We start from the raw sequence: 26,718 nt of genomic DNA on the forward strand, positions 1-26,718 counted from the left end.
CGGGAGGCCCCGCTGCTGCTGCAGGGGGAGCAGGCTGAGAAGGATGCGGGACAGGTCCCCACACTTCAGAAGTCGGGGGGCGCAGGGACGGGAGGCTCCCACTCTGCAGCTGAGCTCACTGCAACCCTGTCTGTCTCTCCCGTCTGGGAGGGGACACAATCGCCACATCATTGTCGTCTGCTGAGCTGCTGCTCCAAAGGTTCTGGGGAACATTTGTGCTAAAAGGAGCAGGGGATGGGAGAGCTGCCATTTTCAGTCATATAAAGGACAGAAACCCCTTTAATTATGGCCATGCCAATCTGCGTCTCGCTAAAACAGCTAATTACGTGTCAGGAGTACACTCAGTCATTCAGAACAATTGTCGTCGTATTTTTATATACTCACTCTGTGCCACCCCTCAGTCACCATGGTTACAATTTGCAAGGGCTCAGGCAGACCTGTGCTCGATCACCGCACACCAACGCGAGTGTAAGCGTCAACTGGGGCCGTATAGAGTCACTTTTTTAGAGACAAAAAGTGAACCGCAGCCGGCATCCCGAGATGAGTGAAGTGAGGGCGGAGCTGTGCACACGCCCTGCTCTGCTCAGCAAGTGGCAGCCTGGTGACAGTGCACTCAGCTGCTGTCTCAGTGGACCAGAGGGGACAAGCAGAGGGGCAATAGATTTGAAAACTTCCCAAATAAAACAGACGGCAGGAGGGGCAGGCAAAGCGCCCGGCAGCAGAGCCTCCCGTGTCCCCAGGGGCTGGCCAGCGTGAGGAGGGTGTGAGGTCTGGGTGGGAAACTGTCGGGGGGGAGGGTGCCGGGCAGCTTTTGCTCCAATGGCAGCTACTAGGTTGGTTCGCTCACTGCTTGGCCCCGTGTCACAGGAAGAATGGTGAAAAGGAGCCCGGGACCTGCACGTCTGCAACCCCACGTGTCTGCGGCCCCCTCGCTCTCCTTGGGGGGCTACGAGAAGGGGCTGTCCCCTACGAAGGGGCTGCACCCTACGAGATCCTTGGGTGCAGCGACGGTCCCTCTCTCCTCTGTTCCTTCCCCTCTCCGTGACCAAAAGAAACCCACGTCATAGGAGCTGGACCTCTCAGACCATCTGCCTTCTCTGTGTTGCTATTTCTCACTCCTACTGAGGAAGAACAACGATGCTGACAGGGAAACTTCCAAGTTATAAACTCCTAGCTTTTGAATGTGCCTAGACATGAACAAAGTTGCCCCTCAGAGATCGTCCGAACCAGCCCTTGGCCTCTAGGATGGCAAGAGCAGTGGCCTGTCACTTTCAGCCAACGAGCCGGGGGAACTAAGAACAGCCTTTCCGTGTGCGGTGAACAGACTCTGAGACCTCGTGTATTAAAGAGCCTTTCCCACCACCTTGGTATGGTAGCTCTCCCAGGAGTGGTAATTACATCTCTCCTTGTGAGTGAGTGGTGGTCACCTTTCAACAAGACTGCGGTGCAGAGGAAAGGGCCTCCGCTTGGACATCACACCCCCCAGGACACCCTCTAGGATGTCTTGGCCATTCACAGGTGCCTCCCAGAACACCTTTCAGGTGGCTAACGTGGGCCCTGCCAGGTGATGTGCATTAGACACGAGGAAATCGGCAAACAACAGCAGGTCGTCAGGGCATGCAGCTCAGTTTGCCAAATGCACATGGCTGACGACTCATCCCCAGGTCCTGAGTAAGCACCCTTGCTATTCGGAGTGCACACAAAGGAATGTATTATATGGTAAATTCCCCGCCCCACTCACACCTGACACCCCACAAGGTCACCACCAGCTGGAGCTGGCCAGTGGGCCCGGCCTTTGCCTGGGAAACCGTGACAGACAACTCCGACTCAGTACAGCTGTGAACGGACCTGGCCTCGAGCAGCCCCAGTGGACGCAGTGGTGAGACTTCACTGACACTCACAACCACGAGGTGACGAAATCCACCACCACTCTGACGTCAGGTTTAAATCACACTCAGAGAGGAACACAAACACCCCACACGGTGGAGGCCAGGACTAGTCGACAGAGTGCCGCTGAGCACGAGATCGCCAACAACAAGGAAAATTATTGCCTGAGAACCTTCGAGAGTCACGGGGGAGAACACTCCGGTGGTTCTTGCAACCAAGACGGCAGGACAACGGCAAAGGCAGAGCTGTGGGTGCAATGGGAAGACCTCTTCTGACAAGGCCCTTAGGACCAGAGAGAAGGGACTTAAGTTCACATTTTTAGAAAAAGAGCAGGCGGTCATTTATGAAAAAGGGGTTATTTCCACTGGTAGGGGCAGAAATAACATAGCTGGTCAGTGGAATATGCAGCTGGTCAACAAGACGGGGGCTGTGAGACAGGAAGGAGTGTTGGGCCAGGACAGCGAGCGGGAACAGACTCCCGCAAAGGAGGCAGCTCCAGGGCGGGCCTTGGTGGGGGGCCCCGAGGGAGTGGGAGGCGCTGGTCACGAAGGGAGAGGGTGACGGCGGGTTCCCGAGGGGACGAGAGTCAGTGCGCACTTGGGCCGCACAGGGAGAAATGGAACAGCTGTCTCTGAGCTCAAGCAGCCTCTTCGAGGTAAAAATTGTTTGGGTGTCTGGGCCCAGTGGAGCTCCTGCTGCTCGCTGGGCTGCCGGCCGTCACCATCCCGGGAACTGGAGTACTGGATTTGCACACTTCAGTATTTACGAGCCTTTTCTTCCTCAGTCACACCATTTCAGGCGGTCACCTCTACGCAGTGAAAGTAAAAGGTATCCTTGAGGGGTCTTCCTGTTTCTGTGAAGGAATTTGGAAATGTGGGGGCAGGGGCTGTCTCCCTGCGGTGACTGTGTGGGAACTGAACAGATTTGGTGGGCGGGCGGAAGGCAACCACACTTAACTACACCCACGGGACTGAGGGGGTAGAGAACTCGGCCTCCCGGGAACCCTGGCGTGGCGGACTCGGCGGAAACAAACCAGAGTGTCTGCCTGGTGCTCCGGGCACCAGAGGCCTCGCCTGGACTGCACGGTGTTGCTCTCTCGCTGGCCTTCAGCGTCAGAGACACAGAGAGGCAGACGTTTCATCGGGGTGGTCCATCTTTAAAGGTCCCTTTGTGAGGCTGTGCTTTAAGAAGGGTAGGAAGGAAGTGTACCCATGCAACCACAGTAATTTAATGAAGTCTTCCTCACCCAGGAGGAAAAGCACGTGGTGGAGAGAATGCCCAAAAAGCACGGCGTGGGGCTTTTTTGGAGCCTGGCTATTTTCCCTTCGGTAAGAGACCAGTTTGGGGTTTCTATTTTAGTATCTCTCAAAGCTAAAAAAGCTTAAGAAAAAAATTACCATCCAATGATATTTCAAATTAGCGCCAACTCCATATGCCATTATAACAACTAAGGTAACCTGGACAAGATATGGAATTGAACCTGGAAACAAACAAACAAAAATGGTAGTTTTAAACATAGGCCCCAGAAAACTGAATGTCTACTCTTGGTGAAGAAGCCGAAGCCGCACAGAAGGCAGTGGGTCTGGGGAGCAGCTCAATCACAGAATCCCGGGGCAGACCCCTCCCTCTCGCTCAGACTCAGCAGGACGCTGTCCCGGGAGGACGGGCTCTTTCTCTCTCTCCAGCAGACAGCCAGCCGGGGTCTGGGGCTGCCTGCGCGGGGCACACTCACCCCCCTTTGTTCTCTGGGGGTTCCTCCCTTCGCTAAAGGTCTTAAAACAATGAAACCTTTTAGCTCTTCTCTAGCAATCACTGTAGTTCTTTAGAAACTGCAGCTGTCTTAACAGTTTGAGTGTTTCTTTAAAAAGACCAGCAAGAACACATGATACTAGCAATCCCATCATAAAGAAGCTATCAATTATAATAATCTCCTTACAATAATAAATCACGGATGTGGCTTGTTAGACAGTGTATTTTTCTCTCTCTTTTTTCTTTCTGATTCAGCCTAGATGAGCCTACAAAATTCCACCAAAATGGAAAGATACAATGTTATATTTCTTCTAAGTAGTGTAAAAGGAAAGAGAGAGAACACAATCTCCTAGTGGAAATAAGTCAGACACACCAGGAAAGAAAATGACTGGGAGGCCATTCCTGAGAATAACAAATGCTACTCTTGAATTTGTTGGTTCAAGTAAATTCAGTAAAACAGAAAAGGCTACTTCATTCTACTTAAATTCTTGGGAGCTGCAAAAGTATATACACGTTCCCTCTGAAATCACGCACAAGGGCAGGCCAGGCCCTGCAGACAGCTCTTCTGAGTCACAGACACTCCCACAGTGGCATCTCCAAGCCCACCCAAGGGCCCCCACACGCCGATGCAGCAGGAGGGGCAGCCGCGGAGCCGGCCCCGTTGGCCTGTGCCAGTGGAAAACTGTCTCACTAACAAGGAGGAAAGAAAAGTGAGGAAGGTCAGTAAGTTTCACCCTCTCTCAAAGGTGTTAAGTTGAATACATTTCAAGGGGAGGAAGGCCAGGAAATGGCACCTTCCATCTATCTTAGAAACCTTCAGGTAATTACACACGAGAAGACAGAAGCTGCGTAACAGCCAGCCCCGGAGTCCCCTCTCAACAAGGCTCCCACGCGCACAGACAGGCGGAAACCACGCAGCAGTCCTGCTGTTCCGGACACACCCTAGGCTGACGCGGGGGGAGGGGGGCTGCTTCCCTTACCCACAGCGACAGGGTGTCATTTAATCGAGATGCTGAGAGATCGTTTTCATACAAGGCCGGCAGATGTAATTTTCTTTGATGCATGAACAGTTCATCATTTTGCTGCTGGATGACAAGGTGATCACAGGGTGACTTTATAACGCAAGTTCACTGTTTGGTATTTTGAGTTCTCAAAATGAAAAAAAGATTTATCAAATATAAATATCTCTAAAAAAGTAACAAAAGTGCTACATATGTGATCAAGGAAAAAAATTACATTAGTCACTGCTGCTTAAAGTAGATTAAACTTTACAAATATTACCACATCCATTATCAATATGGCTTCCAATTATTAAATAAATTGCCTGTAGCAATATAGCTTTCCACACCTCTACAAGGACAGAGTAAAAAGCACACCAGAGCAGTCACATCCCGTCACATCTCACAGACCCACCACGTAAGTGGCAAATGCCCTTTTTTCCGGCTCCTACTGCGGAAGTATTTGCATTTGTGATAGTCAGTCGGCAAAATCCCACTAGAAAGTCCCCCACCAACCTCGGCTACTGAGGGGCCTTCAGTTAATGGGTACAAAGACCGAAAGTTCTTTCACTCATTTTTTACCTCAGCTCCATCCTTGACAGACTTTTGTTGGCGGCAGGGACAGGGGACACGGACAGGAGGCAAAGCAACTTGTGGGAGGCCCTGCGGCACCTTCCCTGGCGGGCAGCGGCTCCGCGAGCTGGACTCGGTGCCTTCACCCGCGCGGCTGGCTTCCTCCACTGCCTCTCAAGCCGGGGTGTGTTTTTAAGTAACTTCTAGTTGTGTCTTTTGCTGTTTAATTGTGGTCCCAAAGGCAGAAGGCAGTATTTTATCTACTAAGCCGCACAGCTTGTGAGAGGAATGGATGTCTGTGTCAGGCATGTTAACTCCAACCAAAATCTGAGACTCGGTCTTTCCACGGACACTCTTAGCACAGCACCCAGAGAAGTGTGATCTAGCCACAGCGTGACTATGACGAGGCACGGCTTATTGCAGCTGCAAACCCGGTGCCCCACTCGGAGGTGGGCCGCTAGTGTTCCCTCTACTCCGCGGACACTGCCCAGATGGGGTCTGTCGGTCCTGGGCCACACCCCTTCAGCTTGCGCCCTGTCAGTCTTGAGGAAGGAAAGGGGCACAGACTAGTGTTACAGGAATCTGAAGGTACCCAAGGTTTCACACACGGCCTGATATTTGAGAACTGAGGGCTATCTAAATACCTGGAAGCACTTTCTTGGAATGCTAAGACAGAGCAGCAAGATTTTCTAGCCTCGGGGGCTGGGAGAGGAAGTCTGGTCGGTCGGTTGCTTATTACTTACTGGGAGTTAATACTGAGAGTATATGCGAAGGCTGAGGGCACCATGCCATCTTCACGGAACAAGAAGACCCTAACGGCTAACTGACATACAAGAGACTGCAAGTTATACTGTAAGAACACATGTTAAGGACCGAGGAAAGTCTGCTAAGGTGCTACGTCTAAACTAAGGTAACGCCTCGTGTCCACCCTCCCTGATCAGTCATCATCCAGGGCCTCTGTCTTGATTTCGTTGGCTCCTTGTCGGGCCAAGGCCAAGATAGTGTGGTTGACTGCTGCCATTTCCACAGCTAATGAGATGGGGTCCTGGTGGTCACTATGGCTAGTGTTGTCATCCTAGACGTGCAGAGACAAGAGACAAACGTTAGTGACCGGCGCCGTTCTCTGGCTCCGGGAAAGGCATGCTGGGGCGAGGGAGGCAGAACGTGGGGGGGGGGGGGCGGGGGAGGAGCCCGTGACAGAGTGGGAGTGAGATGTATTTAAGGAGACACTGGATGGATGTACGTCCAGATGCTTCTGGCTGACAGTCTTGATTCAACCAGTAAGCAGCATCAAGATGTTTTTTCTTTCTGAGAATGTTATTCTTTCTTTCGGAAAGATTGCTGGTGATGATAATCCCACCTAGCTCATTCTAGTTTTGCAAAAAATAGAGCACAAGTCCATGAAGGCCACACTTGTGGGCTATTCAGTTCTGCATCGGTGCTCTTACAAACAGGTGATCACACTCCAAGGTGTCTCCACTGAACTGAGAGAACTAGACAAAATGCTAGGCAGACGCCAATATCGTATGGATAAAAATGCACTTTTGTTTAAAAAAAAAAACAGAACAAAAAACCTCTCAATTACAACAGGGTAACAGAGCGACTGCCGAAACAGCGGTAGGAGAAACCGGGCGCACTCGGGGCAGTGAGGCGGCCCTGCCAGGGGTGCGGCAGCTTCCCCTCCAGAGGGAGGGCGAGGCGCTCCTCCCACACACAGCGGAGGCGCAGAACAACGCCGGGAAGGAAGCTGGCCTCGCGGGATGTTCCTCGGGCCCTGAAGACGGTGCTACACACGAGGGGTAACTTTCTCACCTGTCACTTCCTCGGGAGACTCCGAATCAGAAAGCATTGGAAGGGGTAAGAGTGTGTGTATGTGTGTGAGTGAGAGAGAGAGAGAACGTGGGAAGTGCTGCCTTTGGGGCATCTGGGGAAACAGTGGAAATGACCCCTTTACGTGGGTAGGTTGAAAATAACAGAAGTGTTTCCAATTAGAAAGACGCCCAGAACACTGTCTTGAGTGAGCTATGTGGAGCTATGATCTGGAGCCTGAAAGAGAAAAAGGCAGCCTGTGGGATGTGTGGGCACACGGTCTCCTTCTTGCCTGCAGGGACTGGGGCCGTGGGCCTCCTGTGCTGTCTGCGCTCACACTGGGCAGCGGGGCTGCAAAGTGGGCAGCAGGAGGGAAGAGAGTGGACTGCATTTAAGGGCTGGCTGAGGAGCAAGGAATGGGGTGTCACCATAGGAAAGTTTCCTTTCTGGGGTCCAGGAGAAGAGACCATATTCCAAATGGATATTAATTTTAAATCCTATACAAATTTTAATGAAATCTGCCTAAGATATGTGGGTGGGGAGGGGCACACCCCCCGCCCCCCGAATCTTAGTTACTATGCATCTTCCCATCCAGTGGCTACGATTAAATACATCCCCACCCGGAACAACGAGACTATGCGGGGGGAGGTGAGAAGACATGCACGCATGAGAGGACGTGTGTGTCAAGTGCCGGAGACTCCGGAAGAACCGCTCATGTCAGCACCGGGGGCCCGCGGCAGGGGCCTTCCACTGTGTGCGCGCTGGCGCACGCTGAGGCGTGGGGTCCACTGCCCAGCGCCCCTAGTGTTTCTCAGACAGTGAGTGTGTGTGGTGAGTGGTGTAACTTGCTTGTTTGGATCAGATCCTCCTCTCTTCTTCTACCTTCTCTGCTTCTCTGCCTCCCTCTGAACTTCTTCCCTCCTCCTCCTCCCCATTGCGTACTTGCCAAGTATCCTGTTGTATGACAATAAATCCGTGTGGGTGAACAACGACTGCTCGCAAATTCAACAGGACAACCGTATCTTACCACATTCCTCCCTAATCACACGAAACTCCAAGTAGACACACGAGAACAGTGGAGGGACGTCAGAACGTCTCCTCTCCCCCACCCCACCCCGAGTGCACCCGCGGAACCGAGCTGTCCCACGGCCCCGCCCGCCCGTAGCCAAGAACTCCGCCCGGCTGCTCACCTGCTCTGAATAGTCGTTCCCGTCGACGTCATCGCTGTTTGAGTGGCCTCCTGGACTCTGCACGTCTATCCCATGACTCTCCAGGATTGCTGCTTCTTCGAAAAAAGCAAATGGATCCCTAAATTATCTGTTACTTCATCACAATGGGCTAACTACTGGATTAATTTCTGTGTTGAGAAATAAAGGTGTCACTCAACAAGAACCTAGATTTCCCTGTGCTTTGCTTCCTTCGCACTGCAGGGGAAGGCACCGCTGCACGCGGAACAGCGAGCAGCACGCCTGCCGCTCAGTCCCGGCCCCTGCTGCTGCAAGCGCGACACCCGAGGGGTCACCTGTGAGGTGCTTTGTAAATACTTACCTACCAGCCACACAGACCTCCTGTCCTGGGGTTCCTTCTACAAAGCGTTCGAGATTTGTGACGATGAAGACGGAAGTACGTTTATACATGGCATGCAGATTTAGAAGCTCAAAACCAACCCCCCACTCCAACCTCATCCATTCACATTTCTTAAATGCCTTCACTCTTATTTTTAAAACAAATCTCTGGCTTTTGCTATGCTCCCTTTCTACTACGATTCTCTTATTCTAACAATCATTCTAATCCTAACAATATTAAGATGTTTCTAAATACTGAGTCATACATAGCCCAGGAATAACAAAGAAGCTTAGGGTATCATATAACCTCTCTTGTAAGTGTCTTTAATGTGCACCACAGGGTCACTGCTTAGACCATGCCTAACTCTAGATTCTAGGACACTAAAAACATCGAGTTTCAAAAATAAAAATGCCATTATTTTTATAACAGATAGTTTAAGTAAGACTATCTTTGGGTTATTAAAAATACAATGAAGAAAATCACGAGGGCAATTCTTATTAGGCTTAGAATTTAGAATAACTGAGACCCACAGTTGTAAACTGAAGTCACTCTTACAATACACGCCAGGTGGGCGGCTGCGTGGGCAGAGACAGCAGCCTCTCGGATACATTACCGATATTGGCTCTCCTCTTGATCTCCTTCCGCCTGTTAGCAAACCAGTTATAAACTTTCAGGGAGGTAACTCGTTCCAGATCTGACAGTTTTTTGCCTGTAAATGCATACAGTAAAATTCAGATCATATATATCTGAGACTAGTTTTAAGGAATAATACTTTTTAAAAAGTTCTTTTGATTGCATTTACTGCTGGAATAACAGATACAGGGGCTTTTTGGGTTTTTTTTGCATTACCTAGTGCAATGTTTAGACTGAAGTTATTACTTAATAAATACACAACAACTTGTAACATAAAATCCTTGAATTCAGAAAGTTACACGATTTAAATTCCAATATTAAATGCAATCTTTAGATTCCACCAAGTCAGTCTGTTAGGTTTGAAGTTCACATGGCAGCACAGAGGCTTCGTTTAACTAGCACCGTTCTGGATGAACATGTTATTCTTTAACAAGTTTCCAGATAGCTGAAGTTTACTTACACCTTCGAGACCTTGTATTAACTTAGTTTCCTAATGTCCTATAACGGAGGACAGCCCTCGTGTTTTCTTGGAGGCTAACAGTTAGTTATTCTAACTGTCCACTGTTGTAACGGTGCTAAAACGAAGCAGGCGTTTTAGATTCATCATCCTCTTTGCTGTCATGTGCGACTTCTTACGCCTGGCACGGTGCTTGCCGACAAAGACCGGCCTGCACAACCCACCCCCGGCCCGCCCTCTTCTGTTCAGCTTTCACCCCACGGCGGGTGGAGACACCAGAACCAGGGGCGGCGGGTTTTCTAGAAGTCTGAGTTCCTACAGCTTCAGTGCAGGACTCGTGCTCGTGTGAGATGAGGGTTTCAGTCTGTGGGGGCTGAGTGTGCGGGCTCTGCACTGGTAGCATCTGGCTTCTGACTAAGGGAAGGAGATTCCTACTGAATTACTACAAAGCATTTGTACTTTCACTGACGGCCTGTTAAGCCAGTCAGATTAACCAGCTAATAAAGATCAACTGGGTCACTTTAACTGAAAATGGTTTCTGGTAACAAAAGCTGTAGAATGTGGAATATCCAAGCACACGGAGGAAAAGACACGTGTGTTTAAGTGGCTCTGCTGATCTGTGTGAGAACAGCAGGACTCCGGACTGGCATCGTCCTGGGTTCTCCTCCCTAAGCAGAACCTGTCCCGGTGTGGGAGGGAGACAGATGCCAGCTCTGAAAAGAATTCTTTCTTCAAACAGGAAGACAGAATTATACAATTTACAATTATTTTAAAAAGTCTACCTCAATCTTTTAATTAACAAACCCTGCTTAAGTATTTAAAATTATTTTGGAATTGACATATTGATGTTAAATTCTGGGGGGGAAATCCAGTCTTTAAAAAAATGCCAAAGTTTCAAATCTGATTCAGGGACATTCCCTGGAAACTTTGCCACATGAACGTTCAGTTTGGTGACCCCCCGCACGTCCCTGGGAGGTGACTCTCCCCGGAGGCTGGCACAGATACAGCCGAGAGCACCTGGGGGTAAGAGACAGTTCCAGCGAGGTGCCTGAAGCCCAGAGCTGCCCGCAGAGCGCAGGGTGCCCGCCGCCTTACCGGGCTTCTGTATGACTGCATTGCAAGCATTCGCAATTTCTTCTCTCTTTGCTTCATCTGGGTATTGATTCTCATTGAAGTAACTGCAGAGGCAACCAATTAAAACACAGAGTTTGTACTTTTTAAAATGTGCTCTCGTTTCAACACTAGCCCACTGGAGATCTTCTTTAGGCTGCACCATCGTCTGGTCCAGACTGTCCAGGGGCATTTTCGGAGAGGCTGGACATGGTCTGTTCTGTTCTGTCGTGTCTAACGTGGCAGCCACTGCCGACATGTGGCTGCTGAGCACGTGAAATGAGGCTGTTGTGACTAAGTGAATTTGTAATTTGATTTAATTTTAGCAAATTTAAATTTAAATAGCTACACGTGACGAGTGGCTACTATACTGGACAGCATAGGCCTAGCCACTTGCTGTGCTTCATTTAGAAATGTCCTTGATGTAAAAGTTACTTGTGATGTGCATGGCAGGCTGATATCACAGAGTTCCGTTATCGACAACAGAACTGGTGACAACAGGACTTTCTTTGTGTGTTATACGTTTGTAGTAGCAAAAAGTGGAAATTACCCAATTTTCTGTCAATGGGAGAATGGCAGGACATCTATATATACACAGCTATCTAACAATGACTAGGGAAAAAAGGAAGTTAGAGCTCTGTCCACTGACCTGGAGGGATGTTTCTGACATGTTCCTAGGAGAGAAAGCGATCTGCAGAATAACGTGATGCAAAAACACCGTTATGAAATTGGACAGATCCCTGTCTCTGTGCACATGAATCCGCGTGGATCGGAGCTGGAAGCACGCATCAGGCTGTAAGTGTTCACTCACTGTGGGGGTGGGGCGTTGGTGGGAGGAGGTGTAAGCATTTATTTTTGCCTTTCCCCCCTTGCTAAACAGCACACTGGTACTTACTGCACCTTCTGTGAAATTAGTACTTCAAAGAAATCAGGCTGACTGAACCTGTCCTTAGCATCAGCAGGCCGGTGAGACTGCACGTGAGAACAGAATGCTTACTAGTGCTACTTTTTCTGTCATTTATGGGCTTAAAAAAAGAATTTTCATATTTTGAACCTGGAAACTTCAGACCAGGAAATGACCCTCTGTCAAATTCTAGTACCTTCCATTTCTTTGGGGGCTCCCTTCCCCTCCCTAGAATGCAGCCTCCCCCTTTTCCTCACTCTCCTGTCTGCACAGGTGGAAATGCTGTTCTCCTGGGAACAAATGCCGGAAGCCTCTAACCCGACCTCTGACACAGCCTCTCCTGCCCAGCCCTCTCCGTGGGGAGCATCCTCTGCTGCTGTCCCAGCGTGCAGCCTCTCCTTTCCTAAAATGGAAGTCACACAACGGTATCACTCCAGACTTCCAACTACCGCCCTCCACTTGGCCCACCTGCCGTATTTCGTGATTTAAGCACCTCTCCCCACATGACTTCCTGCTATTGTTTTTAAGACCCCAGTGATCATACTGAGGATCTGTCATGCCTCCTTCCCCATAACTGCTCCACTTCCATGTTCCTACTGGACTTCATCTTTCCTATACTTCCCCTATTTACTTGGCAAAGGCACACTGGATGAGTTCCATAACCCAGCAGCACTGGCATCACCCAGGAGCTTGTTTAGAAAAGCAGAATCTCAGATTAAATAAGAATCTAAATTTTAACAAGATCTCCAGGTGATTCGAATGCACATTCATGTTTGAAAAACACCAGAATAACTCACTGGCTTAAAATTCAACAGCAAAGACAACAAAAGCAAGTATTAAGCACCTAATATTATGTGCTTGCCCTGTAGGTAAAGAAGAGTCTCAGATATGTTCTGACTTCAAGGAGTTCACGATCTATTGAATACAGAGACATATAAATCAATATACTTGTGGAAAAATTCCACGGGTTATCTAAAGAGAGTACTGTGGGAACAAAGAGGAAAAACGTGCTGTTTTTTGCAGGAGTCTGCAAAGAGTTGGCAGGAAAAGTGCCACCTGAGTTAGGTCTTGAAGATGGGCAGGAATTTGCAAGGCAGCGAAAGGGAGGAACACCATTTCATGCAAAGGGAACAGCATGTGCAAAGGCAAAGTAGGTGAAAGTCTCCAGGATTCCGTACACGGAGTGTGGTTAGCATATGGGGTTCACACAAAGAAATGAGGCCATATTTCCCTGGAAAAGTAGGATGGGGCCAGTTTGTGATGAGCCATGTTTGTTCCTTAAGAGTAAAGACTTTTACACCCTGAAATAGAGGTTTTCAAGCCACAAGAGGTATGTTTCCATCTGTATTTTGAAAGATAAACGTGTTTTCCAGACCCAACCCTCAGAATTCTACCTCCATAATCTTAAATTCTGAAATTCTCCAATCAACTTTCTACTTACCTGCTTCTCCTTTTCAAAATAATTCTTCATGGTCTTTATAATCTTTAGTCCCTAAACACACACACACACACACACACACACACACACCCCACCCCCACCCCCTGCCCGCCCGCCCGCCTCTGAACTTAAAGAAATCTGTTCATTACTTTTCTCCTAGCCTCCACTCCCACTTTTCGCCTGTGCTCCAGGGTGGGCCAAATCAACAGTACCCCTAAGGAGAAACTCACGTAGCTTAATTAGCCTGTCTGCCCCCCACCCACCTAGCCAGCCAATCGCCCACCCTGCAGAAAGCACCTTCACTTGTTCTCTTCTGTCCTTCTCTCTCGGCACCACGTGTTCCTAGTCAAAGTCATTAAACAGAACTAAAAGGGTCTTTAAAAATCCATGCTTTTCAACCTTAATGGTCAGAAATTCCTCATTTCTGACGAGAAGACTTTTAGTCCTTTCTTTTTTTATGGCCTTCATAACTTCACAACTTTGTGCATCATAAATTCTCTGAGTCTCAGTAACATCCCCTTATTTGGTTCTGAATTAGTCTTTTTAAATTTGTTTTCATTTTCCAATTACAATTGGCTTACAATATTATATTAGTTTCAGGAGTACAACATAGTGATTAGATGTCTGCATAACTTATGGAGTGATCACCCTGATAAGTCTAGTACTCAGTTGAAACCATACATGATTATTACAATATGACTGACTATATTCCCTATGCTGACTAGTTTTATAACTGGAAATTTGTTCACTTCAGTCCCTTTACCACTTCACCCATTCTCCCAACCCTTCTCCCATCTGGTAACAGTGAGTTTGTTCTCTGTGTGTGTGTTTATTTTGTTTTTGAAATTCCACATATAAGTGAAATCTTGTGGTATTTGTCTTTGTCTGACTTAGTTCACTTAGCATAATAACCTACACAAGGTCCATTCATATTGTCGCAAATGGCGAGATTTCATTATTCTTAATAGCTAAGTTAATATTCCATTGTATATACGTACCACATCTTTCTCTATTTGTCCTTTGAAGGGCCCTTAAATTGCTACCATACCTTGGCTATTGTAAATACTGTCTCAATAAGCATAGAGGTATATACATTTCTTTTTGAATTAGTGTTTTGGGTTTCTTTGCATAAATACCCAGAAGTGGAATTTCTGGGTCATATAGTAGTTCTAGTTTTAATTTTCTGAGGTACCTCCATAATGTTTTCCATAGTGGCTATACCAGTATACAATCCTATCAACACTGCACAAGGGTTCCCTTTTCTCCAAATCCTCGACAACACTTAATGTTTGTTGATTTACTGATGATACCTCATTGTGGTTTTAATTTGTATTTCCCTGATGGTTAGTGATGTTGAGCCTCTTTTCATGTCTATTGGCCATTTGTATGTCCTCTTGGGAGAAATGTCTGTTCAGGTCCTCTGCCCATTTTTTAAATTGGATTGTTTTTTATAGTGTTAAGTTGTAGGAGTTCCTTATAAATTTTGGATATTAAACCTATAGGATGTATCCTTGCCAAAAATCTTTCTCCCATTCAGTGGCTTGTCTTTTCATTTTGTTGATGGTTTCTCTTCACTGTGTCAAATCTCTTTAGTTTGATGAAGTCCCATTTGCTTTTTTGTTGTTGTTCCCTTGAGCAAGGAGAAATATCCAAAAGAAAAAATTGCCTGGAGCAATTCAAAGTGTTTACTGCTTATGTTTTCTTCTAGGAGGTTTTATGGTTTCAGGTCATTTAAGTAGTTAATGCATTTTGAATTTATTCTTGTAGGTGGTGTAAGAAAGTGGTCTTATTCCTTCCTTCCTTCCCTCTTTTTTTTTTTGGCATCTACCTTACAGTTTCCCTACCACCATTTATTGAAGAGACTGTCTTTATCCCATTGTATATTCTTGCTGCCTCTGTCCCGGATTAATGGACCATATGGGCCTGGATTTGTTTCTGGGTTTCCTGCTCAGTCCCAGTGATGTATGCCTGTTTTTATGTCCGCATTGTTGTTCTGATTACTATAGCCTCGTAGTATAGTTTGGTATCAACTAGCATGATACCTCCAACTGTGTCCAACTTTCCCACGATTGCTTTGGCAGGTTCCACACACATTTTTAGATTATTTGTTTTAGTTTTGTGAAAAAATGCCATTGGTATTTTGATAGCTATCACATTAAATCTGTAGATTGCTTTGGTTAGTATGGATATTGTTAATAATGTTAATTCTTCCAATCCTTGAGCCATGGTATATCCTTCCATTTATTTGTATCTTCTTCAATTTCTTTCTTCTTACAGTTTCAGAGCACAGGTCATTTCCCTCCTTGGTTAAGTTTATTCCTAGGTATTCTTTTTGATGCAATTATAAACGGGATTATTAGTTTTTCTTTTTGATAGTTCATTATTGGCGACCAGTTTCTGAATATTTTGTATCCTGCTACTTCACTGAATTCATTTATTATTCTAATAGTTTTCTGGTGGAATCTTGAAGGTTCTCTTTGTATAGTGTCCTGTCATCCACAAATAATGACTATTTTACTTCTTCCTCTCCAACTCAGATGCCTTTTTTCTTCTTGTTTAATTGCTGTGGCCAGGACTTGCAATATCATGTTCAATTAAAATGTTAACAATGGATATCCTTGTCTTGCTTCCAGTTAAAAAAAGGGGAGAGAAACATCAGGTGGTTGCCTCTCGCACGCCCCCAACAGGGGACCAGACCTGCAGCGCGGACGTGTCGCATGACTCTGGCATTGCACGACTCTGGCCGCGCTGCAGCACGCTGGCTCAGAGTCTCGGCACTACAGCGCCGAGTCTTTAAGCCTGACAATCGACCCTTCTTTCTCTGTTAAGGACTTTTTTTAGTAACTAACAAATGTTAATTTGTTATGAAATGAAAACATTAATTTTCATCAAAATGTGCTACTACATAGTAGGTATTTACACTGGACTGTATCACTTTCATGTTTTTCTTGTTCAGTGATGTTTTTGTTTAAAATACTAATTCAGGATGGACAGTATAATCTAAACTGACAAAATTTTAATATATCTCATACTAAATATTTAAAATATAATAATCAAAAATTCTCATTGGAAAGCTCTTAAAGCTTTTTTAGGGGGGCAGGGGTGGGCAGACACATAGTATTAATGTAAACTGGAAGGGTTTTTAGGAAAGACAAAGACAGGCCAGGAAATAAAATATTCAATAAATAAGTATTACTTGAATAAGAATAACACACTGTACTTGAGGAGTAGATCTAAGTTCAAAATGTAGACTTTAAGAACATGCAGTTCAGTTGAGGAAAATATGAAAAAGTTAAACAACAGACGGAGTCAAGACTAACATAGTTATGACAACCAGAATACATCTAGTTGCTAATTAAGTATATAAATAATATGCTAAGTATTGAATAAATTCAGGGCAGAGAGAGATCTGTACAAAATAGGCTGATCAGGGAAAACTTCTGAGGTATGCACAAGCGCCAGGCATTGGAGAGGCAAGGGCAAAATTAACAACAAAGACAAAGATACGAAGGCATAAAAACCTAAGATGTGTTTGGAAAACAGAAGGCAACTAGTAATGCAATCTCATTAGACTAGTGGGGTTATCTATAGGGTGATCACACATCTTGGTTTGCCTGAAATGGTACTGTTGTCTTGGATTAGTAATAAATTCCCTTTCACTCTCCCCAAAGTATCCCATTTTAAGCAATAAATGATTTAGTCCTCCTAGGACCACATCACATCATTGACTTATCTGAACTGAATGTCAATGAAAATCCCCTATGTCTTTTTCACATATACTCTGTGAAGGAAAACATGTTAACTGCTCAGAAAATATAAAGCATTAAAGACAACAGTAACTACCAGTTTCTATCCGGTTACTCACAAAAGGAGCTTCCTAAGTCAAAGGAATCTGCTTGGACTGTTAATAGTAAGTTACTATTCCATCAGTAGATGCTTGAAATGAATACATGAATAAATGAAAGGAATGAATAAATGAAAGAAGGAAACAAAGGCGAAAACAGTGGTTTCAGTGAAGGCTTTTAGGGAAACCAACAGTATCTCTTTTAGGAAAAAGCCAGTTGGGATTTCATCACAGTGTACTTACTGTACACCATGCTTGCCGGGTACATTTAAGGGTTTTACACTAAGCTATAGATGAACATAATGACATTAGCAAAGGATTTATTTTTGAACAGGTCATAACCAATGCACTATCAATGAGGTTAGGAAACAGGTGTAATGATTTTGAGTTTGGACATAATTAATCCCTTAGTTACCCCCAAATGTGGACTGAGTCCTAGTTTATATCTGGCAATTGGCTAAATGATCACAAAGATGAACCAGACACAGCCTCCCAGTGTGGTCACCAGGGGACATGTGTAATGAAACAGATTATAAAGTATGTAAAGTAGCCTGTATCAGTGGTATGAGTGTAAGTATGTGAGAGCAGAGAGGAATCAGCATTAGTGCAGGGTCATAAAGCAACAGCAGGGAGGCTGGACAAAGGGAAATAACGAGAGGCAGAGAAAGCAACACGAATAATGGAAGGGGGACGTCAGGAAATAGTTTAAAATGTTCTGCGATGGGAAGGAGTTTGGTGTGCCTGGAATATATTGTACATGAGATCAAGATGAAGAAAAACATGGGTCCCGATTTTTGAAAGGGTACAATACAGTTTACAATGAACTCTTTTAGCAACTGGGAGCAAAGGCTTTCAAGCACGGATATTATATGATCAAACTGATTTTTCTAGGGCAATATTGCTGGTGATACTAGAGAGAGAAGCCAGTTAGGCAGCTCTGGCAATAGCTGGGAAGAGCAATAGCTGAAGTAGGTTGACGCATGGAAACAGACAGGAAAGGTGAGATGCATGAGATGTTAAGAATGGTAGTAAAACTCATTCAAGACGGCCTCAACACCTGGGTTTAGGCACCTGCCTCCCACCCCCCCCCACCCCAAGACAGCCTTAGAAATAGGCTGCACTATTTATTATTCACCTTAGAGCATGTTAACCTTTATGGTGAAGGAAGAGATAGTTCTACCATTACCAGGTGGATAAATTGTAGTAGATTTAGCTCTAAGACTTAATGGGATCTGTTTCTGAACTGGAACTCTAGAGTACAAAACTTCTGTTCCATAGCAGAATATTTACAGCCCTAGACATTTTCTAAAACAAAAAAGGGAGGGTGGGTGGGGAATACAAACAGAAACCTACAGGTGACAATATAAAAGTTATAAAATAAATCCACAGGCAGCTACACTTTTTTAGACAAAGAACACTGTCAGCCGAGGAATCGGAGTATCTTCACAAAGAGAAACCCGATGATCGTTTTGTCAGACAATGACAGTAAAGAATTAAAATGAAAAGTGGCAAAATAATTTACACGAGATGAGAAACTATAAGCTTGTAACAAATGGAAATGTCCTTGAGGCACTTTCATTTCAGTAACACCAAAGTCTATAAAAATTGCAGCCAGAAAACTCCTCCTCCTATGATTAGTGATCATACAGAAAAGACAGGGACTGACTCTCAAAGGGATGATGCCGTGTACACGGACATTTTTTTTCTGTGCCTTTCTGTGAATGACCTCTCTTGAAGAGGTGTTTTAACCTCACCATTCCAGTAATTCAAAGATTTCAGGGTTGTCAGACACTGCCCACTATCTACAGTCAGTGTGCCTTTCTTCATCACTTAGTAAAATTAGTGGGAAGGGAAGAGTAAATACCATGAAAACCCTTTGGAACCTAATTGTCCCATTTCCTATTTAGAGTGCCTATATGTTAAACGATCTTTGACAACAAACAGAATCATTTAAAATGTTTTCTCCCCCACCCCCCTTTTTGTATTTGTTTTTGAATAACAGTGAACGCAGAGATAAAAGGAATGGGAAAACCTTCTCTAAGTGCAGCAACTATCTTGTTAGTCCACAAAGGTCTGATGAGTACCTTCAGCTCATTTACATAACAGGACAGTGCTACTCTGTATTTCACCCAACAATGTCAAAGCCCCTGATACTAATCATACCTGAAAATGCCCCACAGAAGCAATTGGGGGCCAGAGAGAAGAAGGACAGACTAGAAATCAACTCTGCAGATGACTCTTCATCACTTACCGTGGAACATCATTCATTGATCAACCTCCTCATTTCAGAAATGGGTCAGTGACAAGCTTACAGATGACAAACTTCCTCCAAGTTACAGAGCTGGCTAAGCTCAGAGCCATGCCTCTTGGGTTCCGTGGTCACGTGCTTGCCCGCTGCTTGCTAAGGAAGCTGCCGGGCGCAGTGAGCTGAGGAGTCACCTGAGCATTCATGTCCCCCTGGAACTTCGTAACGTGACCTTGTTTGGAAATAGGGTCTTTGCAGATGCACTGACCGCATGGGGCCCTAAATCCTTATAAGAAAGTCTCCTTATAAGAAAAAGGGAAAGAACGGACACAGAGAAGGCAGTGTGGAAATGAAAGCAGGCACTGGAGGTCAGGGAAGGCCAAGGAGGGGTGGCCACTGCTGGCAGCTGGGAGGGTGGCAGGGAGGTCCCTCCCTCAGAGTCTCTAGATGGAACCAACTCTGCTGACACCCGGATTTCGGCTTCCGGCCCCTGGAACTGAGAGAGAAGACAGTCCAGCAACCCACCCGGTTTATGGAAATTTGTTATGTCAGCCCTAGAAAACTACACACTGGGTGACCAGGGGGAGTCCAAAGAGTGGATGGTCTTAAGAGATACTGTGACCCAACTGCCAGACTTGATGGACTTTATTTCACTACAGGTGTACACCTGGCAAGAAGCCTGGACTAAGCAGTTCTTTCTGAAAGTAGGTAGCCTGTCAGATAAGTGAGGCAATTTCTTCTCTAGAAAGTCTGGTCAAACACTGAAAAACTCTACCTTTATTCTTTTCCCTTCTGTAATCCTAGTGGGACTGCTAGCTGGTTTTGTTTTGTTTGTTTGTTTCTGATGGTGAACAGTTTTCATAGTAACCCTCCATTCAAAGCTTTCTTGAAGTTTTTTAGATTGGCTACTTTTTTATAACAAATGTGCTAAGAGATTGCTGTACTCATCTTCATCTTCAGCATTAGTGCAATGTTGATTTTTTAAAAAGACTGGAACACTAAGTCCAGTTAAATATTTCTGTAATACAACACAAAGATTATTGACATTGGCATGAGTCAACAAAACTTCCACTAAAAGATATGTAATAAAGCACGTGCAGCAAGGCATTCTAGTCAAGAATACACAGTGGGTAAATGTCATGCTTGCCTCCTCCCACAACCACATTGAAGTTACAATTAAATTATAAAACCACCATCACTGAGAAGCACCTGAAGACTTGCTGGACAGAAGCCCTATAACTAAGGATACCAGGGAGAAGCCCAGACTGGTGGGAGGGGTGATGACTCAGAACGGGCAGGGCCCACACCACAGGTGGCAGTTAAGAATAAGGAGGAAATCTGTTATTCAGCCCTAGGACACTGTACACTGCTGGACACTGTATCTCAGCTACAGAGGTCCCCCTTGAGCAACGAGGGGTTCCAGCCTGGAGTACCAGCTCCTGGAGAAAGGGGTCCTCTCAACAGCTGGCTGTGAAAATGAACAGGGACTCAGGCTGGGTGAGAGGACAGGCTGCTATAAACCCAAGCATCCTCTTAAAGGGCCCGACATACACTTGCCCTAAGCTCTAGCACAGGGACACACAGGAAGGAAGGAAAATGACTAGGTTCAGGGAAAGGGCTAGAGGAGAAGGGGTTGGGTCGGTTCACTCTGGGGACAAAGTGCTGGCTAGCTTCGGTTCCTTTGTTGGACTCTCCCACAACTCAGTCCTCCTGACGTGGGCAGGCCCACATCTGAGCTCCCCTTTAACCTGGCTAACACTGTTCACCCAGACCTGGTGATTCCTCGAGACCCCACCCAACTGCCACAGGCAGAACATCTTCCAGTAGTTCCTCCCCACGAGGAGCCTGTCTTGGACTTTCCTAAAATCTCCCACAGGTCCACAAACCCCAAACAAGGAGTAGCTGGACTTGGTGTGCCACGTACCTCTCGATAAGCTACCCTAGGCTCAGCAAAACCAGCAACCAGTCTCAACTTGCACTGTAACTCCCAACAATTAGCCCCAATCCTGGCACAAGAAGTGACTAGTCTTGGCTTGGAAAGTAGCCTCAATTAAGTGGCCATAAACTCAACACAAATGGTGGCTGGCCTCCATCAAAGGACACCAACCTGACTCTAGTGGCAGTTGGACTTGCTTTACAGAATAGCCTCTCCCAAGTGCCTCCAAGCCCAGCACAAATAGCAGATAACTGTGTACCTCCTACCAGACAGGTCCAAGCCAGGCCCAAGCAATAGCTGACCTTGACCTTCACCGGAGTCCCTCCCAGGGGGGCAGGCCTTAGGGCCAGCATGCTAAAGCCACTCCCACACAGCAGCTAGTGCACGGCAGACACGGTCTGTGGCTCTCACAGCCAGCCTACCTGCAGGTCAATCCCTCCAATGTGCCAGCAGCACTCAAAGCTCAACCACCACAGAAGGGCCCACACCACCTACACAAGGCGTTCCCCTTGGACACCTGCTCAGGTGACTAGGGAGACTGTGCCACTGGACCCCACAGGACACTACTGCAAAAGGCCACCCTTTCATAGAATGGGAGGTCTATGTAATACACAGAAACAAACACAGGGAGGCTGCCGAATGAGGAGATAAACATGTCACAAATGAAAAACATGACACAACTCTAAAAAAAGAACTTAACAGAAGGGGAGGCAAGCAATCTATTAGATATAGAGTTCAAAACACTGGTTTTAACAAACTGCCAGCAATAAAAACAGTCACAGGGATGTGAAGTACATCCCGGGGAGCACGGCAATGTTGCAGCTGTGCGTGGTGTCAGGTGGGCCTGGACTTCTCAGAGCTGCCACTTCGCGAGGTGTACAAAGGTCAAATCACTGTGTTACACACAGGAAACTAATACCGTATGTCAGCTACTTGAAAAGTTACAAAAATTATTAAAAATAGTCACAGGGATGTGAAGTACAGCACAGGAAATATCGTAATAACTATGTTATTACGCATCTGGTGTCAGATGCGTACCAGATTTATTGGGCAGACCACTTCAAAAGTTATCTAAGTGTCTCCTCGCCATGTACTATACTCACCATGTCCTAAATGTCAACTGTAATTTAAAATTAAAAATTATTTTAAAAACTAGTAAAATATTAATGATAGAATCTAGGTGGTAAGTGTGAAATTCTTTCCGATTGTATGTTTGAAAATGTTACAGTAAAAAATTGGGAAAACAGTAACTGGCAATATTAATCATAAAATTATGGAATTCTAACAGTATCCCTATTGAATCAGAAACAAGGAAACAAGGCCCACTACCCCCAATGCAACCTTTTCCCTTGCTACAATTTAACATTTTTCGGAAAGTCCTAGTCAGTACAATAAGACATGAAACAGAACTAATAAATAATTAAGAAGGAGGGCCGCAAAGTTATCATTTGCATATTATACTATATCAAGAAGACCAAGAGATAAACTGAAAATAACTCAGAAATGATCAGTGGTTGGACACTATATACACAAATAAGTGTCAAAACTTTCTCACGTATAAGTAATAACCAATTCAACAATAGAAAAAGGGTACACAGCTATGACAGCAAGAAAAATGAGAATTAAAAATACCTAATAATAAATACAAACCAAATAAAAAAACTAAACAAATTTTTACTCATTTTGATGACATGTATAAAAAAAATAAGACGTGAAGAGACATCTAACCCATTCTGAGATAAGAATGAATAATATGACGATGTCATTTTTGGGGATGAATTGTTAGGGTTAATGTACTTCAACAAAATTGAAACACTTTTTTTTTCCTAGTGGGAGTGGTATGAGTCAACAATATAATTTTCAAGTTCAACAGGAAAACCAGATAAAAGTAGATAAAAACATTTTGAGAATAAGTAATAAAAGGGCCCCATCTTATCAAATATTACAAAATCATAAAGTTAAAATAATCAGAACTGCAGTTTAAGAATTAATGATAAGATCAATAGAACCAACTTTATATGCAAGGAAGAATCTTAAATCTAAGGAGAAAGGGAAAATTGGCTATCTGGAAAATAAGATCAATTAGATGCTAACCCATAAACCCAACGTATGAGAGTTAAAGGTAGAAGTGCAATGAATCACTGAGAGAAAAACACACTAGAAGAAAATGCCTGAATGAGGAAGCATAAATGATGGAGGCAGTCACAAAAGTAGAGCACTGGATTTACCTACTTTTAAATAAAATGAAATAAATTGCAAATAAACGCAAATATATAGCAGAAAGAGTTAATGATCGATCTCATTCTGTAAGGAGTCAATGTATACGTTGATAAGAACACATAAATAACAACAGAAAAATGGGTGAGGGAAAAGAAAATACCAGAAAGTAAAGTATGAATGGTTAATAAATGTGTACAAATGTTCGGCCTCACTAGAATCATGTGTGTACAAAAATAAAACCTGCTTTTCACCTACAAAGCTGACTTTTCCTCACCAAAAAGATGACTACAGTGGGCAAGGCAGGTGGGCTCTGGGGGAAGCAGCTGTGCTCAAGGCCACTGTCAGTGATGTGGGTAAAGCCAGCTTTCTGGAGGGAGATGGTAGTAATGTGAGCAAGTGTATCATTATTCTTAAGAACAAAGGTAAGTACGAGGGCATTCATGTCAGTACTATTTACTAAGGCAAACCAGGATGAGTTTCAATGTCTAGTAAAGTAATAATGGTTAAATAAATTATGGTATAGTAATTTGAAGAAAGAGGGAGCCAGTAAGAAAATCATATTTTCAAAGAGCACCGAAAGACATGGGACAATGTTAGTGAGAAAAGCAGGTTAGAAAACCATATATGAGTTATTTATTACCCAAAATAAAACTACATTGGGTTATGCGAGATTACAAAAACCTACCTCTGACTGATTTTACAACTGCTTTTCAAAACATGTTTCTGTCTTCTGCCATCCCTGTGTCTGTCTACAAACTAGAAGCAGGTGTGGCAGAGTTCGGGCCGAAGCTGTCAACCTCAGTGTCCAACGCAGGGCGCTGAGTAGTAAGTTACAGTGCATTCTTAAAATGGATTTAATCATCAAAATCATGTTTTCCAAGAGTGTATAAATAATATTAAATATAAAGCTAGATAGCTGGAATAATCTTTAGTTTAAAAAGATATGTAGATATGTACATAACAGAAAAATGACTGTAACCAAACATACCAAAATATTAATGATTATCTCTAAAGAGTGGTGTAAAGGAATATTTGAATTTTCTCCTTTACGTTTTTTTTTTGCACTTTGCCATATTTTATATTAGTATCTGCTAATTTTGTAATTAAAAAGGCATTATTTGAAAATGATATCTGCTGTCTTAAACCATGAGCAAAATGGAATTGCATAAGTTTACTTTAAAATTTTTTTTTCTTTTTATCTTAATGCCTTTTGGCAACAAACTTACATTTTAAAAGCTTGTTTTGCAAACACACAATAGTACAATGAAGAGAAGATGTTCTACACTAATGTTTTATTTTTTTAATAAATAAGCATTTATTTTTAACTCTACAGACTGAAATAATGGTTCTCTCCAAATCAGCTTTTTGGAAGGTTCAAGTGAAGCTCTAAGTTGTCATGACTTTGCAGCTTTTTAAATGTTTTAGAATAGAAAAGAGAAGACTTTTAAGTGGAAAAATTAGTGCTGGCCTATGAACAGATAAAAGGATTCAGATATGAAAAGCTGAATTTTGGAACCCAAATTCATAAATGCAACAGAATCCCATAACATAGCTCAGTACACAGCTCACTATGGATTTTGATAGACCAGAGTAGATACTGACAGAATCAGAGGACTTGAAACTTAAGAGACAAGCACAAAGGTCAATATACTGGCAAAAAGAATCTGTGACAGCTTGGGAATAACTCTTCATTCACAGCAGAAACCCCTCTGTCCAGTCCATAGATACTGCTGAGGTAGGCCAGTGAGTTACAGAGCCACAGAGAAATGATGTGACCTAGGAGGCAAGGAATAAGACCCACAAAAAATCCTGCTATGCCCTATTTCCATAGATGTTTACTACGGAGTCACCAAGGCCACAGGACTTGAGTTCTCTGCCATGAATCCACCGTGCATCTCAGAGTGATCATGTGATGGATGGACAATGAGGGCAGCAGCAGAAAGAGCCATCATCTCTTGTGTTGTCTCCTTGGCAACTCTGTTGAAGAAGGATGAGACTTCCTTCTGTATATTTAGGGCCTACTTCCTCAACCTTTTCACACTCCTGGTAATGCTGTAAAACTTCACCACGGATCATGGTGCCAAGAACTCCTGAACACCATGTGGGACACAGGCCTGTGAACAACCCATGCTTCCCACCGATGCTGGCAATGTGCTGAGCATAAAAGAGACCAGGAAGCTGACATACTTGCTGTCCCAAAATAGTTCATCCTAATGTTGGAGGAAGAGGTTCATACCCTGCCTAAATGAGCACCTTCACATACATGAGTGGCCCAGGAGCACCTGACTGGCTGTGTATGCCATGATGGCATCCACAGACAGACAGATGGAGCCACCAAGGGACCAAGCTAGGAAGTTGCCAGATGAATGAGCACTAAGTCTGCTCTTCTCAGACTTCTCTACCGAAGCAGCAGCCTCCACAACATCAGTGTGAACATGCAGGGGTCTCCTTCCTCCCCCAGGGTTTAGGAACACAGCCTGAAGCTCATAAATAACTTATCTTGACATGTCTCTGGTGATTCTTACTTTGCCTCAAAAAAAACAATGTAAGTCTTCTATCCTATTCAATATTATATGCATTGTTTTCATAGAAAAATGTTTTACATTGTCCATCTTTCTCCTCCCTAAAAATTCAAGTACAGATGATCAAGGGAAATGTTTAAAACCATTAAACTGAAGGAAACATTACCAAGGCAGCCTCTTTATTTTGCAGATGAGGACATGAACTCCACAGATGAAGAGCCAGAGAGGACACTTGACTTGCTCAAGGTCGTACCTCCTAGAACTCAGGTTTCCTGATGCAGTTCACTGGCTCACGGGCCTCACGGGAGCAGCTGTTACTCAGCTAAGACATGACACTGTTTCAGACTTCCTCTGACACGCACATCTCTGTAGCAATGAATCATTTCATCCAAACTCCAGTAGACTTCACAAGAGCTTCCGGAAGCAAAGACGTGGCAGAATCAGTAAGAAACCCAAAACAGCTCCAGAACCACAGCTACATCTCACTCAGGGGCTTTATCCTCCTGGGAAAAGAACTGCTCTGGAGATAGCCATACGCTGACCAACCTTTTCCCTGGGCAAAGGAGAACTAAATACAACCTGGGGTTTCTCCCTCAAAACCCATCAATATGGTTGAAGTCTATGTGTACAGTACAGTTAGCCTACTGTAGAAAAGTCAGTAGTACTCCTCAGACACTTGCACACACACACAAGCCTTCCTAATTCTTATCAGGATGGTAAGATGCCTTTCCTCACATGTTTAAAAAAAAATCCATACATGAGAAAACTGTAGATACTATGTCTGAAATGTGCCCTAAAATAAAAATAAAATGCTCATCACAACTGTT

General features: G+C 44.6%; 1 protein-coding gene across 12 annotated transcripts in view; it reads right to left on the bottom strand.

Annotated features, from left to right (window-relative positions):
* Positions 1-3,924: 3,924 nt before the first annotated feature.
* The window catches only part of HMBOX1 (homeobox containing 1), a 173,388-nt gene continuing 150,594 nt past the window's right edge, over positions 3,925-26,718 (bottom strand). For 4 of the 12 annotated variants that reach the window (XM_037150451.2, XM_037150448.2, XM_053658593.1 and 1 more), the window contains 5 exons: positions 10,768-10,850; positions 9,196-9,291; positions 8,207-8,301; positions 7,899-7,970; positions 3,925-6,282 (listed from right to left, as the gene is read on the bottom strand). In XM_037150451.2, coding sequence (XP_037006346.1) covers positions 6,145-6,282; positions 7,899-7,970; positions 8,207-8,301; positions 9,196-9,291; positions 10,768-10,850 — 484 coding nt within the window. In that variant the 3' untranslated portion in view covers positions 3,925-6,144. Of the gene's footprint in view, positions 6,283-7,865; positions 7,971-8,206; positions 8,302-9,195; positions 9,292-10,767; positions 10,851-26,718 lie in introns of all 12 variants that reach the window. The other 8 variants (XM_037150450.2, XM_037150449.2, XM_037150459.2 and 5 more) reach the window with 8 other exon arrangements.

This window comes from Artibeus jamaicensis, unplaced genomic scaffold (assembly GCF_021234435.1).
Source record: "Artibeus jamaicensis isolate MK-2021 breed Jamaican fruit bat unplaced genomic scaffold, CSHL_Jam_final scaffold_537, whole genome shotgun sequence".
NCBI lineage: Eukaryota > Metazoa > Chordata > Mammalia > Chiroptera > Phyllostomidae > Artibeus > Artibeus jamaicensis.